Source organism: Pelodiscus sinensis, chromosome 1 (genome assembly GCF_052426305.1).
Source record: "Pelodiscus sinensis isolate ZL-2025 chromosome 1, ASM5242630v1, whole genome shotgun sequence".
NCBI classification, from domain to species: domain Eukaryota; kingdom Metazoa; phylum Chordata; order Testudines; family Trionychidae; genus Pelodiscus; species Pelodiscus sinensis.
In genome coordinates, this window is record NC_143052.1 from 121,750,475 (window position 1) to 121,766,872 (window position 16,398).

General features: G+C 41.7%; 1 protein-coding gene across 1 annotated transcript; it reads left to right on the top strand.

Annotated features, from left to right (window-relative positions):
- Nucleotides 1–1,934: 1,934 nt before the first annotated feature.
- On the top strand, nucleotides 1,935–14,511 carry MED21 (mediator complex subunit 21). Its single transcript, XM_075898936.2, has 4 exons — nucleotides 1,935–2,157; nucleotides 5,565–5,679; nucleotides 9,003–9,103; nucleotides 11,783–14,511. The coding sequence occupies exons 1-4, from the start codon at nucleotides 2,116–2,118 to the stop codon at nucleotides 11,957–11,959; spliced, it is 435 nt and encodes a 144-aa protein (XP_075755051.1). The 5' UTR covers nucleotides 1,935–2,115; the 3' UTR covers nucleotides 11,960–14,511.
- Nucleotides 14,512–16,398: the final 1,887 nt, after the last annotated feature.

The window sequence follows — 16,398 nt, forward strand, 5'->3', positions numbered from 1 at the left end:
ACAAATGAGCTGTGAATATCTGCAGATTTTCAGGGCTCTACAAACAAGGTCACTAGTTCTGGGCTGTACATCAAAACTCTCTAAGGATCTGATGTGACTCTAGAATCTTTCTGTTCAGTTGTGCATCACATTACTAGAAAGATATTGATAGTTTGAAGGGAGTTTAGAGAAGAAAATGATTGGAGAGCTGGTAGGATTGATTTATGAAGAAAAATGTTGAAGCAATATTGCTTGAATTAAAGAGGATTTGTGACAGCAGTCTACAAATATTTGTAAATTCAAGGCTGGTAAAGAATTGTTTATAATAGTGCCAGGGAGTAAATGTGGGAGTACTGAGAAGAAATTAAGATAGCTAAAATGTAAACTCAGTGTTGGAAACAGTTTCTTATTTAGTAAAATGTATAGGCCGTGGAATCATCTCCAAAGGAAAGAGGTGGAAACCACAGTACGAGACCTCTGAAACTAAATATAAAAGTAATTATATAGAAGGAGACAATCTTTTTGGCCCTAATATGTCTCTTCCATCCCCAACTTTTAAGGGCTTGGGTAGACTTAAAATGCAACAGTTGTGTCACTGTAGACACTACCCACACCAATGGGGATTCTCCTATGGACATAAGCAATCTACCTTCCAAACAAGCAGTACTAGTTTGATGAAAAAATGCTTTGGTAGTCCTAGCTGTGGCTACAGAGGGACTTTAAATGCCCTAATTATGTTGCTCAAGGGTGTGGATTTTTCACTACCCTAACCCATATGGATAAACCACCTTAACTTTCTAGTGTTGACTAGCTCTAAGATTCCATGCCTACATGCACAACTATGCTTTCAACAACATACTCAAGCAGCTTTGCCAATCCCAACAGCAAAAAATCGAGAGATTGCCTTTAAAATTGTGAGATTATTTTAACAATAATGAATGATTAGTGCTTTTTATTTGCCTTGTGCTTTCTTAGTAATTAGGGTACCACATGGGCACAGGCAACTTGTGGTAGCACCCAGGAGGTGAAAATGTGATTGATAAATGGAGTGCTCCCTCATGCCCTCTTCTTCTTCCTCTGACTGCCTTTCCCTGCACCCTCTCCCCTCACAGGCACAACTCACTTATTCCATGGGCATGTTTTTCAGTTTTTTTCTGGAAGTATGGAGAGTAGAAAAAAGAGCTGAGATTCTAGTATAGTCATTCTGCTTCCATCCTAGCTCAGGGCTGTTGCTTAAGCGGGGTGGGCCAAATGGTGTATCACAAAACATTGCATTTGTCACTGAGAGGCTTAGGACCTGAGAATCTTGCTTGTGTCACACTCCTTGGCTGCGTCTAGACTGGCATGATTTTGCGAAAATACTTTTAACGGAAAAGTTTTTCCGTTAAAAGTATTTCTGCAAAAGCGCGTCTAGATTGCCACGGATGCTTTTGCGCAGAAAGTGCTTTTGCGCAAAAGCATCCGTGGTCAGTCTAGATGTTATTTTGCGCAAGAAAGCCCCAATCGCCATTTTCGCCATCGGGGCTTTTTTGCGCAAAACAGTTCTTTCCTGTCTACACTGGCCCTCTTGCACAAGTATTCTTGCGCAAAAGGGCTTTTTCCCGAGCGGGAGCGGGAAAGTATTTGCGCAAGAAGCACTAATTTTGTACATTACAAAGTCAGTGCTCTTGCGCAAATTCAAGCGGCCAGTGTAGACAGCTGGCAAGTTTTTGCCAGTCTAGACCCACCCACCTGCAAAAACATCTGGCAAGAAAAAGGTTTAATAATAAAGTGGGAGGAGGGGAGTGGATTTAAAACAATCCTGGGCCCCCCTTGTTTCTGTCCCTGTTTGTCCCAGGACGCTGGCCATTGCCCTGTACACTCAGCCCCCGCCCCCACCTAGCACTCATTGACAGCAATTACAAACATTTTTTACATTGTCCAGTGGACGCCACCCTTGGCCTTTCCCTCCGCAGGGCGTCCCGTCAGCTGCCGCGGCTCCTCCCAGTCGGCAGGGGGCGAGCGACGATCGCGGCGTCCCCTGGGCCCGAGCCGCCTTTCGGACCCGAAAGAGAACCACGCACACACCGCGCTCGGGCTCTGTCCCATGGGCAGGCGGCGCTGGGAGCCGGGCGGCGGGGAGCGCAGGGGAGCATCATGGCGGATCGGCTCACGCAGCTTCAGGACGCGGTGAACTCGGTGAGGCGGGAGCTGGTGCGGGCCTGGGCGTCGCTCCCCGCATCTCCTCCGGCCGCTTCGCGAGCCTCTCCCCGCGGCTTGGAGGCGGGGGCGGGGTCACAAACCTGGGACTCGGGGGGGGGGGGGGAGAGGACAGTGGCGCCGATTTACAGCTAGGGAGGCCGTTGGGCTTTGAAGCGTTCTCGGCTGTTCTCGCGCCCCGCCCCCCGAAGCTCCGGAGGGGGAGGGGGCGGGCTGGCTTGTGTCTCGCGCCTCGCGCCTAGCTCTGTCCCTCAGCTGGGATCCGCTCCCCGCTTTAGAAGCGCCCCGCGCTGAGCTCGCGCCGCCCGGGAACTGACCTGTCCCAGCCCGCGCGCCAACGCTGAGCGCGCGCCGTCCACAGCGGGGGAGCTGGGCGCTGTTGCTGGCTGTGCCTGTGGCGAGGCCGCTTGTTGAGGGAGACGCTCCCAGAGGAGCAGCGCTGCAAGCCCTTTGCCTCGGTGCGCTCTTCAAGTCGGTCTCTCGGCTCACTCTTGGAATGGCTGGTATGGGGCTGAAAGGAGGCCGCCGTGGGGAATGCATCTATGTATCTACTCTGCCTCGGTGGTAGGTGCTGGTGAGAGGACACTGCTCCCCCCACCGCCATCACTGATTACAATAATTTTCCCACTTAATTTCACCAGTAAAAGGCTGGGCAGCGTCTGCCCATGTGGCTGAGGAAAAGGGCGAAAACATTTTATCTCTGCAGCAGCCGACAGAGATTATGATTTAGGAACCAAATGTATGTCCTGGACTTGAGTGTACTGATGTTAGCATCTTAGTTAGTCACTGATCCTGCCAGTTGATCTATGAAGTAGGGATGTCATCATGTAGACCACTCCACAATTAACCACTGAACCTATGCTTATCGTTTAAATCTTGTTGATTACACGCATCCTCCCCCTTGCTGCCTCTGTGTCAGAGACAGCAAGGTGGGGACGAAGCTGGTGCCCATGTCCATGATGAGCTCACTTACCTGAACAAAAATAGGTAATCATCAAGTGAGCCCTCTCCTGTCATCCATTTCCAGACTTTGACAACCAGAGGTTAGGAATACCATTGTTATCCATTTTGGCTAATAAGTATTGATGGACCTAATCTCCATTAATTTATCTAGTTCTTTTTTGAGCTCTGTTAAAGTCTTGGTCTTCACAACATCTTCCTGCAAGGAGTTCCACAGGTTGACTGCTGCATGAAGAAAATCTTCCTTTTGTTTGTTTTAAATCTGTTACCTATTAACTTCATTTGGTGACCCTAGTTCTTATGTTATGGTCAGAAGTAAATAACTTATTCACTTTCTTCATACCTCTTGTGATTTTATAGACCTCTATCATAGTCTCCCTTATTCTCCTATTTTATAAATTGATAAATCACAGTCTTTTTAATCTCTTTTCATATGACACCCATTCCAACCCCCACCCCCGGTAATCATTTTTGGTGACCCTTTGTGACCCTTTTCCAATGCCAATATACCTTTTGAAGCTCTTCACGGTCTGCATTGTTCTTAACTATCTTGAAAAATTTCAGTATCCTCTGCAAATTTTGCCATCTCACTATTTACCCCTTTTTCCAGATCATTTATAAGTAGGTTAAATAGGATTGGTCCCAGGACAGACCCTTGGTGAACACCACTAGTTGCCTCTCTCCAGTCTAAAAACTGACCATTTCTTCCTACTCTTTGTTTCCTGTTTTTTAACCAGTTACCACTCCACGAGAGGACCTTCCCTCTTTTCCCAAGACAACTAACTCTTTACCCATGGCAAAGAACTCTAGTAGATCAGTAAGGTATTATTTCCCTTTACCAAAACCATGTTGACCTTTTCCCAACAAGTTATATTCATTTGTGTGTCTGACAAGTCTATTCTTTACTATAGTTTCAACTAATTTGCCTGGTACTGACATCAGACTTCTCGGTCTGCAATTGCCAGGATTACCTCTACAGCCTTTTTAAATATTGGTGTCACATTAGCTATCTTCCAGTCATTGGGTACAGAAGCTGATTTAAAGGATAGGTTACAAACCACAGTTAATATTTCTGCAGTTTCACATTTGACTTCTTACAGAGCTCTTGGGTGAATGTCATCTGGTCCCCTTGACTTGTTACTGATACATTTATCAGTTTGTTCCAAAACCTCCTCTAATGACACCTCAATCTGGAACAGTTCTTGAGATTTGCCACCTAAAAAGAATCACTCAGGTTTGGGACGCTCTCTATCATCCTCAGCCATGAAGACCAAAGCAAAGAATTAATTTAGTTTCTCCGCAATGACCTTATCATCTTTGAGTGCTCCTTTAGCATCTTGATCGTCCAGTGGCCACACTGGTTGTTTAGCAGACTTCCTGCTTCTGATGTGCTTAAACATTTTTTGATATTGCTCTTTGAGTTTTTGGCTAGCTGTTTGTTCTTCAAACTCCTTTTTGGCTTTCTTCTTATATTTTTACATTTGATTTGACAGAGTTCATGCGCCTTTCTGTTTTCTTAACTAGGATTTAACTTCCACTTTTTACAGGATGCCTTTTTATCTCTCACTGCTTCTTTTACTTGGTTGTTAAGCCATGGTGTCCCTTTTTTGGTTCTCTTACGATGTTTTTTTAATTTGGGGGATACATTTAAGTTGGTCAGCAGTGCGGAATGTTAGGGGACTCCCTGGGAGTGGGGCAGGGAGCACACTGGCTGCTGGCCCTGCCCCAGGGACTATCAAATAGTCATGTACCCACTAAGATTTCATGTGGTTGTACCACTATTCAGTTAGGCTACGTCTATACTGGCGGCTTCTTGCGCAAGAACAGCTGTTCTTGCGCAGAAACTTGCTGGGTGTCTACGCTGCATGTGCATTCTTCCACAAGTATATTACAGTCTAGCGTCAGAAAATAGGGCTTCTTCCGGAAGAGTTAGTCCTCTCTCCACGAGGAATAAGCCCTCTTGCACAAGAGCTCTTCCACAAGAAGGCAGTGTAGACAGGCAAAATGATTTTCTTGAGCAAGAAACCCCTATGGCTAAAATGGCCATCAGAGCTTTCTTGTGCAAGAGAGCATCCACACTGCCATAGACGCTCTTGCGCACATGCCAGTGTAGACACGCTCTTGTGGAAGACTTTTTGCACAAGTACGCTTCCGCAAAACAGTTCTTTCTCAAGAAGCTGCCAGTGTAGATGTAGCCTTACACTATATATAATATCCCGTCTGTGAAGTTGCATTGGCATTGACTCACAGTGCAGTCAGAGGCATCCACTTGCACAGAAGACCAGATTTGGGCCTTCGTCACAGACGTGGGTTAACTATTTCCATTTACTGAAGTTCAATTCTGTGTAGTAGTTGATGGGGCCAAAAAGTTTAAATACAGAGTAAAATGATAGTATGATTTACACTCTCTTTTATCTTGTTTATAGCTTGCGGATCAGTTTTGTAATGCCATTGGAGTATTGCAGCAATGTGGCCCACCTGCCTCCTTCAGTAACATTCAGACGGCAATAAACAAAGATCAGCCAGCTAATCCTACAGAAGGTCAGTTTAATTTGTGTCCACTAACTAAACATGATAACTCTCTGGTAAAATAGGTAGTTTCAATTGAAAATTAAGTAACTTCAGGCTTATAAGAAACATACTTTGCAATTTGTTACAGTTTTAGTCATTCAGGCCAAGTTGTGGATAATTACATCTTCTGCAGAGAAGTAAATTGACTGAGACATTTGAAATATTTTTGACAAAGCTAAGCATATGCCTTGTTTATACAGATCTAATAATTCAAACATAAGAATCACTGTTAGGAGGAGGTTCGTAGTCAGTGTTAAGGAAACTTTATTTCTAAAAGCCAAACCAAGCATTCACTAGTCTTACGAAATTTTGCATTAGTTTGAGTATAAAGCTTTTCTATCTATCTATGGTTTTGCTTTTAATTTTTTTAGAATAATACCTACATTCTCTAGTGTCTGTAATTATGGAAGTTAGCATCCAGATTAGTTTACCAAACACCTTTTACATCTGTTCTCCTTTATACACTCATTCTGGCCATTTTTCTAAAAATAAAGTAATTGTATGATCATACTTCATGTGGAAAAAATAGCAAACTGGAAAGAAGATTCAGTCATATGAATATGTGATATTTAGAAAATATTTATGCTCAGGATGGCCCTAATTTTTTGAATATTTTTTTAAAATGTGGCTTCCTAGTTAAAGCATTATATTATATCCCTAAATGGCTCTTTAGTCCCCTTTATTTTACTCGTGTCTTATATCAGAGAAGGCCTGACTTCAGGAACCTCAACTGAGGCTAGCACAGTGCACAAATGATGCTTGGTTGCAGTTCTAGGAAACTCAGTTAGTTCCACAGTGGCCTGGACAGGCTTGCCATCTGATATTGGTGACTACTGTAAGATGCAAAAAAGCAGAGCTTTCACTTCACTTTCTTTCTAATAATAGCTGTCCAATTGTGGGAACTGGTAATTGCTAAATGCTGATTCAGGAGCCCAAGTTTTTTCTTTCAGTTGAAAGGCATTAGATTATAGCTCACTTGGTCTAACAGTCTTAAACGCTAGAGAAGACAAGTTGTATTTCTGCATATTGTAACTGTTCAAGTTAAAGTCTGGACTCTAGAGAAGCCCATGTTTTCTTGGCAGATCAGTCTCCCTGTAACAACGGTGGGCAAGCCCATGGGCCACAGGCGACCCATCAGGATTCTATGTGTGGACCACAGAACATTTTGTTTACTTGTGTCGATTTGCCAGATTCTGCTCGTTTCCATCCATGTAGATTTTTTTCCTACTGGTATTACAGTAAACTTCTGATAATCCGGCACCTTTAGGACTCAGGGGGTGCCGGATTATCATATATGCCGGACTATCGGAAGGGGGGGCTATGAGGGGTCTGGGGTGGGGTGGGGGGGGTGCCACCCCAGACTCCTCATAGCCCCCCCCCCTTCCGATAGTCCGTCTCTGCCCCAGGCATCCCTGATTCAGCCGTTGCTGGTCAGTTTCAGCAGTGGCTGAATCGGGACCCCTGCAGCAGAGCATCTGGAGTGCTGCCGGGTTGGTCCGGTAGCGCTGACCCTTGGCGCTGCGAGACCAACCTGGCAGCACCCCAGCTGCTCTTCGGAACGCCTGGGGCAAAGCAGATGGGGTGCTGCCGGGTTGGTCCCGCAGCGCTGCTCCTGGGTGCTCCTGCTCTGCCCCAGGTGTCCCCAAGTCAGCCGCTGCTGATACTGATCAGCGGCTGACTACAGGAAGGCCAAGGCAGAGCTGATCTGCCCCGAGCTTCCTGGAGTCAGCCGCTGGTCAGTTTCAACAGCGTCTGAATCCAGACGCCTGGGACAGAGCAGCTGGGGTGCTCTGTCCCAGGTGTCCCCAAGTCAGCTGCTGCTGAAACTGACCAGTGGCTGACTCCGGGAAGCCCGAGGCAGAGCAGCTCTGCCTAGGGCTTCCTGGAGTCAGCCGCTGGTCAGTTTCAGCAGCGGCTGAATCGGGGACAGCCGAGGTGCTGCTGGGTTGGTCCCGTAGCCCCGAGGGGCAATGCTACAGGACCTACCCGGCAGCACTCCAGCTGCTCTGCCCCCGGCTTCCCCAGTTCAGCCGCTGGTCAGTTTAGCAGCGGCTGAATAAGAGAAGCTGGGGGCAGAGCAGCTCCAGTGGTCCGGCTTCCGGGAGCACTTCCAGGTTCCTGATGGTGCCGGACCATCAGGAGTGCCGGACCATCAGATGCCGGACCATCGGAGTTTTACTGTACTAAGCTTCTTATATTTAGATACTAGTATCTTTGAAAGATTAGGTACAAGCTGTAGAACTTTAATATTTCTATGCCACGGTGATATTTGGTGATAGTACAGTATATATTTAAGTAAACATTGTCTTTTTCAATTACAGTAAAGTTTGAAAATCTAGGTTACTATACCTATTGCTGAGTTTTATAGTCAGTTTCCTATCTTTATATTTTCACTTCTGTACAGCTATATTAAAGACACGTAGCTTCCCCTACAAGTAGGGGAAATAGGGAATATAACTAAAAGTATGGCAAATGTTCAAAGTAAATTGAAAAAATACAGCTCTCGCTCTTAATTTTTTAGCTATAATAACCTGGTGTTTTACTTGTAACATGATTTAAAACATTTCTATTCAGAATTGACTTTAAACTAAAATATCCTTTTGAAAGTACTCTACACATTTTCATGTTTAGAAGTGAAATTAAATTCCTGTCACTAAAGATCTAAACTTTTTAGGAGAATTTGTAAATTAACAAAGTAAAAGCATTTTAAGTTAAAGGAGCAAAATGAATTGTAAAGATAAATCTATGAAGTGGCCATGTTAAGAGTTCTCTTATCTGTTGCTAAGTAGGTGTACATTTAATAAATTTCAGATTTATTAGGTTTATCTAATCTAATTCCTGTTGGTTTTTAGCTAGTACAGTGACCAAATTTAAAAATTTTTTTTGAAAGATTAGAGTATTTTGAAGCTCTGGCATATGTACTATATTACAGTTAGAATGTTTGTTATGCTGCTAGAATAGAGTATCTGCCTTATTTTGTAAAGAGATTGTTATTCCCATGCCATTTGTTAGATTGATTCTAAATCTCAGTTTAAACAGTCTTTGACAATTAACCTGTATTAGATTTGTTTTATTTGGAAGGTTACCATGTCTTTAGTACAGGAAAGAGTTTTTTTAAATTGTAGACTAGTCTGGAGTTTGAAATCAATGTAAATCTTCTGGAATTTGGAGTAAAATTCTAAGTCATTTGTGACTTCAGTGTGCACTAAGTTTATCACATCTCTCCTCTAAAAACATCAACTGAATCATAATAGATACTTTAATAATCTTATCTATTTTTAATTTTTTTATAGAATATGCTCAGTTATTTGCAGCATTGATTGCACGAACTGCTAAGGATATTGATGTTCTAATAGATTCATTACCTAGTGAAGAATCAACAGCTGCTTTGCAGGTAAGAATATCATGAAAATCTTAAACCACTTGAAAATCAGGGGGAAAAAATACGCACCCTTTTATTCCCCTTTGAATATCTAAAGTAGCAAGTGGAATAAAGCATGTAATCTTAGTTTGGGGGGAACTACTCATTTTTAAAAGGACTTTTAGCATTTCTGAAATGTTACATTTTCCCTCACCCCTGCCTTTTTTGGCTTCACAAGAAAACCTTCCTGCAGGTCAGCAGAGCTAGTTTGATGCCCCAAATTTTTTCCTTGCAAAAGGACCTACATGCCTCCTACTAGGGTCTCTCCAGAGGTCAGTCCTATCTCCCAAAATAGTTTCCTCCAATGCTCATCTCTTTCTAAAAGTCTTGCTTGGGTCCTACCTGTCTTGTCCTTCTTAGCAGCAACCACCTTCTCAGTTCTAGCTTCCGAGAGAGATTTTAAAAATTACTTTGTGTAAGTATGTGTAAAAGATACCCCCCCAACTCCATATGCTACACTGAAGCAATTTGAAGATGTGAAGAGTAAAGTTTGTATTTTCAATTCTTGAAGATGAGTTAAACATGATATTTGCAGATTACTAAAGAGATTAGTCATGTCTAAACTGGAGAAGTGTAAATAGGGCTAAATAGATACTGCCCCAAATAGTTTAAGAATATGGAACAAAAGTGTTATATTCTACTAGCTCTCTAGTTATAGTAGTGACTAAACATATTAGTTATATTAAAAACTCAGACCATGTAAGCATCATTGTAATTTCACAGTCCACACAAATAACTTGAATAGTTTACCCTAGTCTTATCTGCTGACATACCACAGATCATGATGTCATGTTTCATAGCTGAGTCATGTCTGATCTTAATTACACTTGTGTGGGAAAACCAAGGCACTACAGAAACTAGTTTTGATGGCCCACTAACCAGAATGCTTTCCTCTTGTCTGATTTTGCACCAGTGCCTATGCCTGATTTTTTTATTTTTATAGGGGCCACTGCATTTCTGTTTTCAACAGAAGACTTACTAGTGATTATGATCATTTAAAGTTCCATGGCCTCTTTCTTCAAGGGGAGATGTTTAAATCTTGGTCAAATTGTCCTCTGATTACACTTCCAATTGGATATGGCTTTTTGTTTATTCTTTACTTCCATTCTTAAATGGGTTGCAAATAAATGTCAGTTTCCTTGGGATATAAGGATGGAGGAAACCACTGTTTACCTCAGTAAAAACAGTGGAGGTTCTAAACGTGCAATATAAAAAGACTCAACTTATTAACTAAGGCATAACTTAAAAAAAAAAAAAGCTGGACCTGAAATGTGATTTCATGAATTCATACTAAAGGATGATGATCATCCTTTGACTTTGAAGATGAACATGACATCCTTGATTTGGTTCGGTTTCTGTGATCACATGAGATCAGACCAGCTCAAGCTTTTATCCTGCTGGTAGACTAGACAGTTCAATTTCACAACAGCAGCATGTCTGCTGTTACTCAAGTAACCCATAGCTGCATCTCAGACAGTACCCTAAATGTATATATGGGTCTGCAATATTTGTTCTTCCAAGGCTTGACTTTTTTCACTTTTCTATTCACATAGCTAGGTCATTGCTGAGTATATTGTATAAATGTTCATTTTTTAGCTAGTCACATGTCATACAGTTTTCAGTTAAATAATTGTTGGATTCTAATTCCTGTTGTCTTCCACAAGTATATGTCTCCTGGCCCCCTGGAGGCACTGGCTGTGCAGCTCCAAAGATGAGCTTGTTGGGGAATGTAGTACAAACACACACTAAGATTTGAAAGCCTTATACCCTACTGCAGGGGTGTCCAAACTTTTTTCAAAGAGGGCCAGATTTGATGAAGTGAACATGCGTGAGGGCCGACCATTTTGCCTTACATTCTTTGAACCATTAAAATTAAATGCAAATTAACTATTTTATGCAAAGTTTATTGCAAACGGCATACTTTTCATTTCGTCACATGGATGACCAATCTAAACAGGTGTTAAATCACTCTGCCTTTCATATCTGAAGGCCAGATGAAAAAAAAAATCCAGGAAGCTGAAATATATGTCAGGAACATTGTAAAGTACATTACATATTATTGGTAATAAAGATTGTCTGTCAACTTTTAAGTTCAAAAAATATGAACAGGAACATAACACCAAGTATACATGTTGTGTCCAAATATATTTATAACTGATTTAGACCAACTGACTTTAACTGAGATTTTACAATGTATTCATCTCAATACATATGGATTCGTTGGGGGCCATAAAAGATAGATATTGCCAAATTACCTGGGGGGCCGTATTAAACCGGAACACGGGCCGCAATTGGCCCACGGGCCGGACTTTGGACATGCCTGCCCTACTGTTTGGAGTAGGGACAAAAGTTCTGATTTCTGTTCTTTAACAAAGCAGTAATTGAGCTCATCTAAAATTGACCATCTTAGACACACAAATTTCTATTTTTGTGGATTAATTTAATCTCCAGACAAGGAGTGCATTTTTTAGATGGTAAACTTATAGTGGATAAATGGTATTCTTGAACTCCACCAGAGAATGACTGATGCAGGAGCTAAAGATGGGATCTTAATGTTTCATCATGGTCCTGGACAACTCTACCTATCCTCTTGAAGAAAACTCTGCCTTACACAATATTCAAGATTCCCTAACTTTTCTTTTGTATTTCAAGGCTGCTAGTCTGTATCGGTTAGAGGAAGAGAACCATGAAGCAGCTGCTCGTCTGGAAGAGGTGGTTTATCGTGGGGATATGCTACTAGAAAAGATACAGAGTGCTCTAGCAGATATTGCTCAATCACAGCTGAAGACCAGAAGTGGTACTCACACCCATACTGTTCCAGATTCATAGCAGCAGGGGGCAGCATTTTGCTGCAAAAGTGAACTATTAGAGTGTGAATGAAGTCATATTTTTTTAAACAAAGTTTTGTATAAAACACTTACAGTAATATTGAGCCATAATGTTGTGTAAATATTTTGAGTGCACTGATTATGGTAAAAGCGTGTCACTTGTCAAAGCCTAAAAATCTTGATATATAGACTGAAGTTTGGTATGAGAAGCATTTATAAACTAAGAATTGGAGTTCATGTTGCCCCAACACTACATATTTAATGCTTTCCCTTTATTTAAAAAAACTATGAGTTTAGCTTCTCTTATGCATGGAAGTGCATCTGGTGGGCTGTCATCTGAACAGTGTCAATTTATATATTCCTTCTGGGGAATAAGGGAAAATACTTTGCATATTTTGGTAACTTCCCTTTCCTCTAAATCCCAAGGCTAGATTGATCATAGAAATCTTTGCAGTAAAGAAGTATCTCCTGTAAAAGTCTCACAACAAAATAAGACAAAGTGCTGTGCATTCTGAGGTTGTTCCTATGCTCACCTCCTGCATTGCTGTATTAAATTGCCATTTCTGCTGTGACACTTTGGAAATCTTATTAATTGACTGTATTTTATCTTTGGCTGCAAGCTAACATGCGGTTTTCATGCCAGCTGTATCCCGTTAATATTTAAGAAGAAGGATCAAGTGTCTGTCAGATTTGTGGCTTACAAATGGGTCTGTGGAGCCGTAGTGATTCTTGATGCACTTGCTAGTTCCCTGCAGGCTGCTAGCAGGTAATATGGAGTTGGCTCTGCCCCTTTACTTTAGGCTGCTTCTGCAGATGCCAGTTTTCTCATGACAAACAACGTATCTGTAATAGCAGGTGCTAATGAGAGGTGGGAGGTGGGGACCGCTGCTTGTAGTTGCATCAGAAGAGTTGAGGGGAAAAAACAAAAGGCAGTGATAGAAGAGCTGACACTATCTTCTTTCCTAATATTGCCCTTCTATGAAAAGGGGTAGTCCCTGAAATAAGAGTTCTTTCATACTGAAAAACAAAAAGTGCTCCAAACAGTGGGTTTGATTTAAACACCATGAGCTTTTAGGGGTGTTTGGATCAATATTTGAACTTTGTGGCATAATTAACAGAGTGCACCCTTCCTCCTTATCAGCCAAAATATTTTACTTTGGCCATTTTGTTGTTGAAGATAGACTTGCTTCTCTTGAAGTTTGTGTGTATATAGTCTGCTCATTTTCCTGATTCAAATTGTTTATCTGTATGTACTGGGAAAAATTTCCCTAATATACATGGAACTGTTATGCTTCTATTGTGTTCAGTTGATCTGAAACCATTTGAACTTGTTTTTTGGCAAGCTACCAGTGGCAATGCATTCAAAGAGCCTTACACCCATTACATTTTGCTGTAAAAGAAAGAGTGGAGCAGGACATAGAACACACCTTGTACAAACAGTCTGGTGTTCTAAAGAGGACTTTCCCAATCTAATTATACAAAGGGGTAAGTACTTCTATTTGTTGCTAAAACTGAAACTTTGGATTTAATCACATTTATATGAAAAACTTCACTTGCTATTTTGAGACTCCTGCAATACTTAGATACAAAGATGAAAGGAAGCATGGTCTTATTCAGGTAGAAGTTGGGCCTGTGTTGTGATCCCAGCTGTGCCATGGCTTCTTGTATCTCTTAGTAAGTCACTGGAGCTCATCTTTCACAAATATGTACTAATTTTGGGTGCTGACTTTGAGGGCTTGACTTTTTTCTTTTTTTAAAAATAGATGTCAGACACCAATTGTAATTGAAGTCATGGGAGCTGTGTTCACCAAATCTAAAAAAGCATGTTTATGTCTCAAGTTGCGTGCCTGCATGTGAAGTACCTTAATTTAGTGAACACTTATCTTGGAGCTAATCTTTTGTTTTCTCCATTTTACATATAAGAACTTCCCCGTCTTACAGGAGTTTGGAAGCTCAATATATTGCTAAAGGAGTTTGATAGACTAGAGATGGGTTAAATGGAATGCTAGCCCAACCCCTGAATTCATACTCTCAAATGGATTCCCTAACTATACTTTTAACATATGTAGTTGCATAGTGGCTCTAGTATCTGTGCTGTGTCAGCTGTTAACTTGCCAGAAGTAAACCCAATCTCAATATTTTTAGCTGTTCAGAAGTTCTCTTTGCATGCGTTACTGCAGAGTTCATCTGTCTTCAGATATGTCAGGTTCGTGCTTAGCATATTTCAATATTAAGAAGTTGCTACTACTGGAATTCCTTATTTCCCTGTTTGAAAGGTTGTATTGGTATAGAAGTTTCTTCATGCTTGCTGCTTACTCTAGCGTATTAATATGCCAGCCACCTTTATATTAAAGTGTATACTGGTGTCAGAACAGCTATTTCAAGAAACATGTTCTGCATGTGAGGAACTTTAACTCTTATGATGGTGTAAAGAATGCCATGAACACGTTTTGTGTGCCCCTTTGATGTGTACCTTCATATTTCTACTAAAATGTCAAAATTTACTTATTGATAATACAATACAAATAAAACAAAGCAAGGAAATTGGTAAAAGGCTTCCTTTTTTTCTTCATAAAGTAGGTGATTATTTTTTTCAGTTACAACCTCTAAAACATGCTTCCACCCATTACTCAGCATTGGTAGAGTCCTGCAAAATCACAGATATCTGCTTTATATCTATGTGTATCCGCATATGCAGCTCTTTTTTGCAGATATGGATTTGGATTCAGATTTTCTATCTAAACTTCTGCAAATTTGCAGATGTTTGTTTTATATCTGCAGATATCTACAAAACATTTTTGTGGATGTGAATACCAATATTGTATCCATGCAGGGCTCTAAGGATTTGTGCATCATGTACTCATGTGCATGAGTCCCAAATGCAAATTTTCACCTGGGCTGTACTGTGGCCTAGCCGTTCAACCTGCACCCCCTAGCTTTTGTTATCAGATTTTAGTTACTAGATCTGCAGCACAGAATGGGGAGAAATCAGGATTATTCATATACCAAGTAGTAATGTTATAACAGTGCTTTAATAGCATTACAGATTTATTGGAGCATAAGCTTTCGTGGGCAAAGACCCACTTCGTCAGATGCATCTGGCGAAGTGGGCCTTTTCCCACGAAAGCTTATGTTCCAATAAATCTGTTAGTCTATAAGATGCCACAGGACTCCTTGTTGCTTTTGCAGATCCAGACTAACATGGCTACCCCTCTGATACTTAATAGCATTGTGTTTCAGTACTACAGAAAGTGGATTAGAACTAGCTCTTCCAAATTTACTGATTATCTTCTGAGCAAGATAGAGCTTAAAGTAAACATGGAACTGCTTTCCTAAATAAGAAGGGCCTAAGTCTGTACAGTGCATCCTCCTCAATAAAATGTAAGTTTTTAAGGAATAAGTTAGCTCATAATTTAGGGGTAAAGGGAGAAGTGGCAGCACTAATGAGCCTAGGGGCTTGCCATGGCATAGCTAGTAGAGACAGGAAATCTGTTGCCATAGCTGAATGTCCGAGGTACCTTCAGGGGAAGAAAGCAAGTAGTGGAAGCTACCTGGAAGTTCATAGAATCATAGAGCTGGAAGATACCTCAGGAGGTCATCAAGTCCAGTCCCTTCCCCAAAGTAGAACCAACCCCAACTAAATCATCCCAGCCAGGATGATTTGTTAAAGCCAGGACTTAGAGAATCTCCATCCCTAGAGGTTTTTATCATCTCTCTTAGTAATCTATTCCAGTGTTCCTCCTAATGCACCCTAATATGCCATTAGCCTTCTTGGCTGCCAGGGTATACCGTTGACTCATATCCAGCTTCTCATCCACTGTAATCCCCAGGTCTATTTCTGCCAAACTGCTGCTTAGCCAGTTGGTTCCCAGCCTGTAACAGTGCTTGGGATTCTTCTGTCCCAGGTACAGGACTCTGCCCTTGTCCTTGTTAAACCTCATCAGATTTCTTTTTAGCCCAATCCTCATGTCTAGGTCACTCTGGACTGTATTCCTGTTCTCCAATGTATCTACCTCTCCCCCTAGCTTAGTGTCATCTGCAAACTTGCTGAGGATGCAATCCATCCCCTCATCCAGGTCATTAATAGAGATGTTGAACAAAATGGGCCCTAGAAATGACCCTTGGGGCACTCCACTTGATACTGACCGCCAGCCAGACATCGAGCAGTTGATCGCTACCCATTGAGCCCAACAATCCAGCCAGCTTTCTGTCTGCCTTACAGTCCATTTATCCAATCCATACTTCTTTAGCTTGCTGGCAAGAATAATGTGTGAGACCGTATCAAATGTCAAGATATGTCATGTCCACCACCTTCCCCATGTCTATACAGTCAGTTACCTCATCATAGAAGGCAATCAGTTGGTCAGGCATGACTTTGCCGTGGTGAATCCGTGTTGACTATTCCTGGTCACTTTCCACTCTTCCGAGTGCTTCAAAATG

Bases quoted from the DNA above. Each gene is read 5' to 3' on its own strand.
- MED21 (XM_075898936.2), top strand. From the start codon at position 2,116: ATGGCGGATCGGCTCACGCAGCTTCAGGACGCGGTGAACTCG. The intron at 2,158-5,564 runs GTGAGGCGGGAG...TCTTGTTTATAG, and splicing joins TTCAGGACGCGGTGAACTCG to CTTGCGGATCAGTTTTGTAA. The intron at 9,104-11,782 runs GTAAGAATATCA...TTGTATTTCAAG, and splicing joins AATCAACAGCTGCTTTGCAG to GCTGCTAGTCTGTATCGGTT.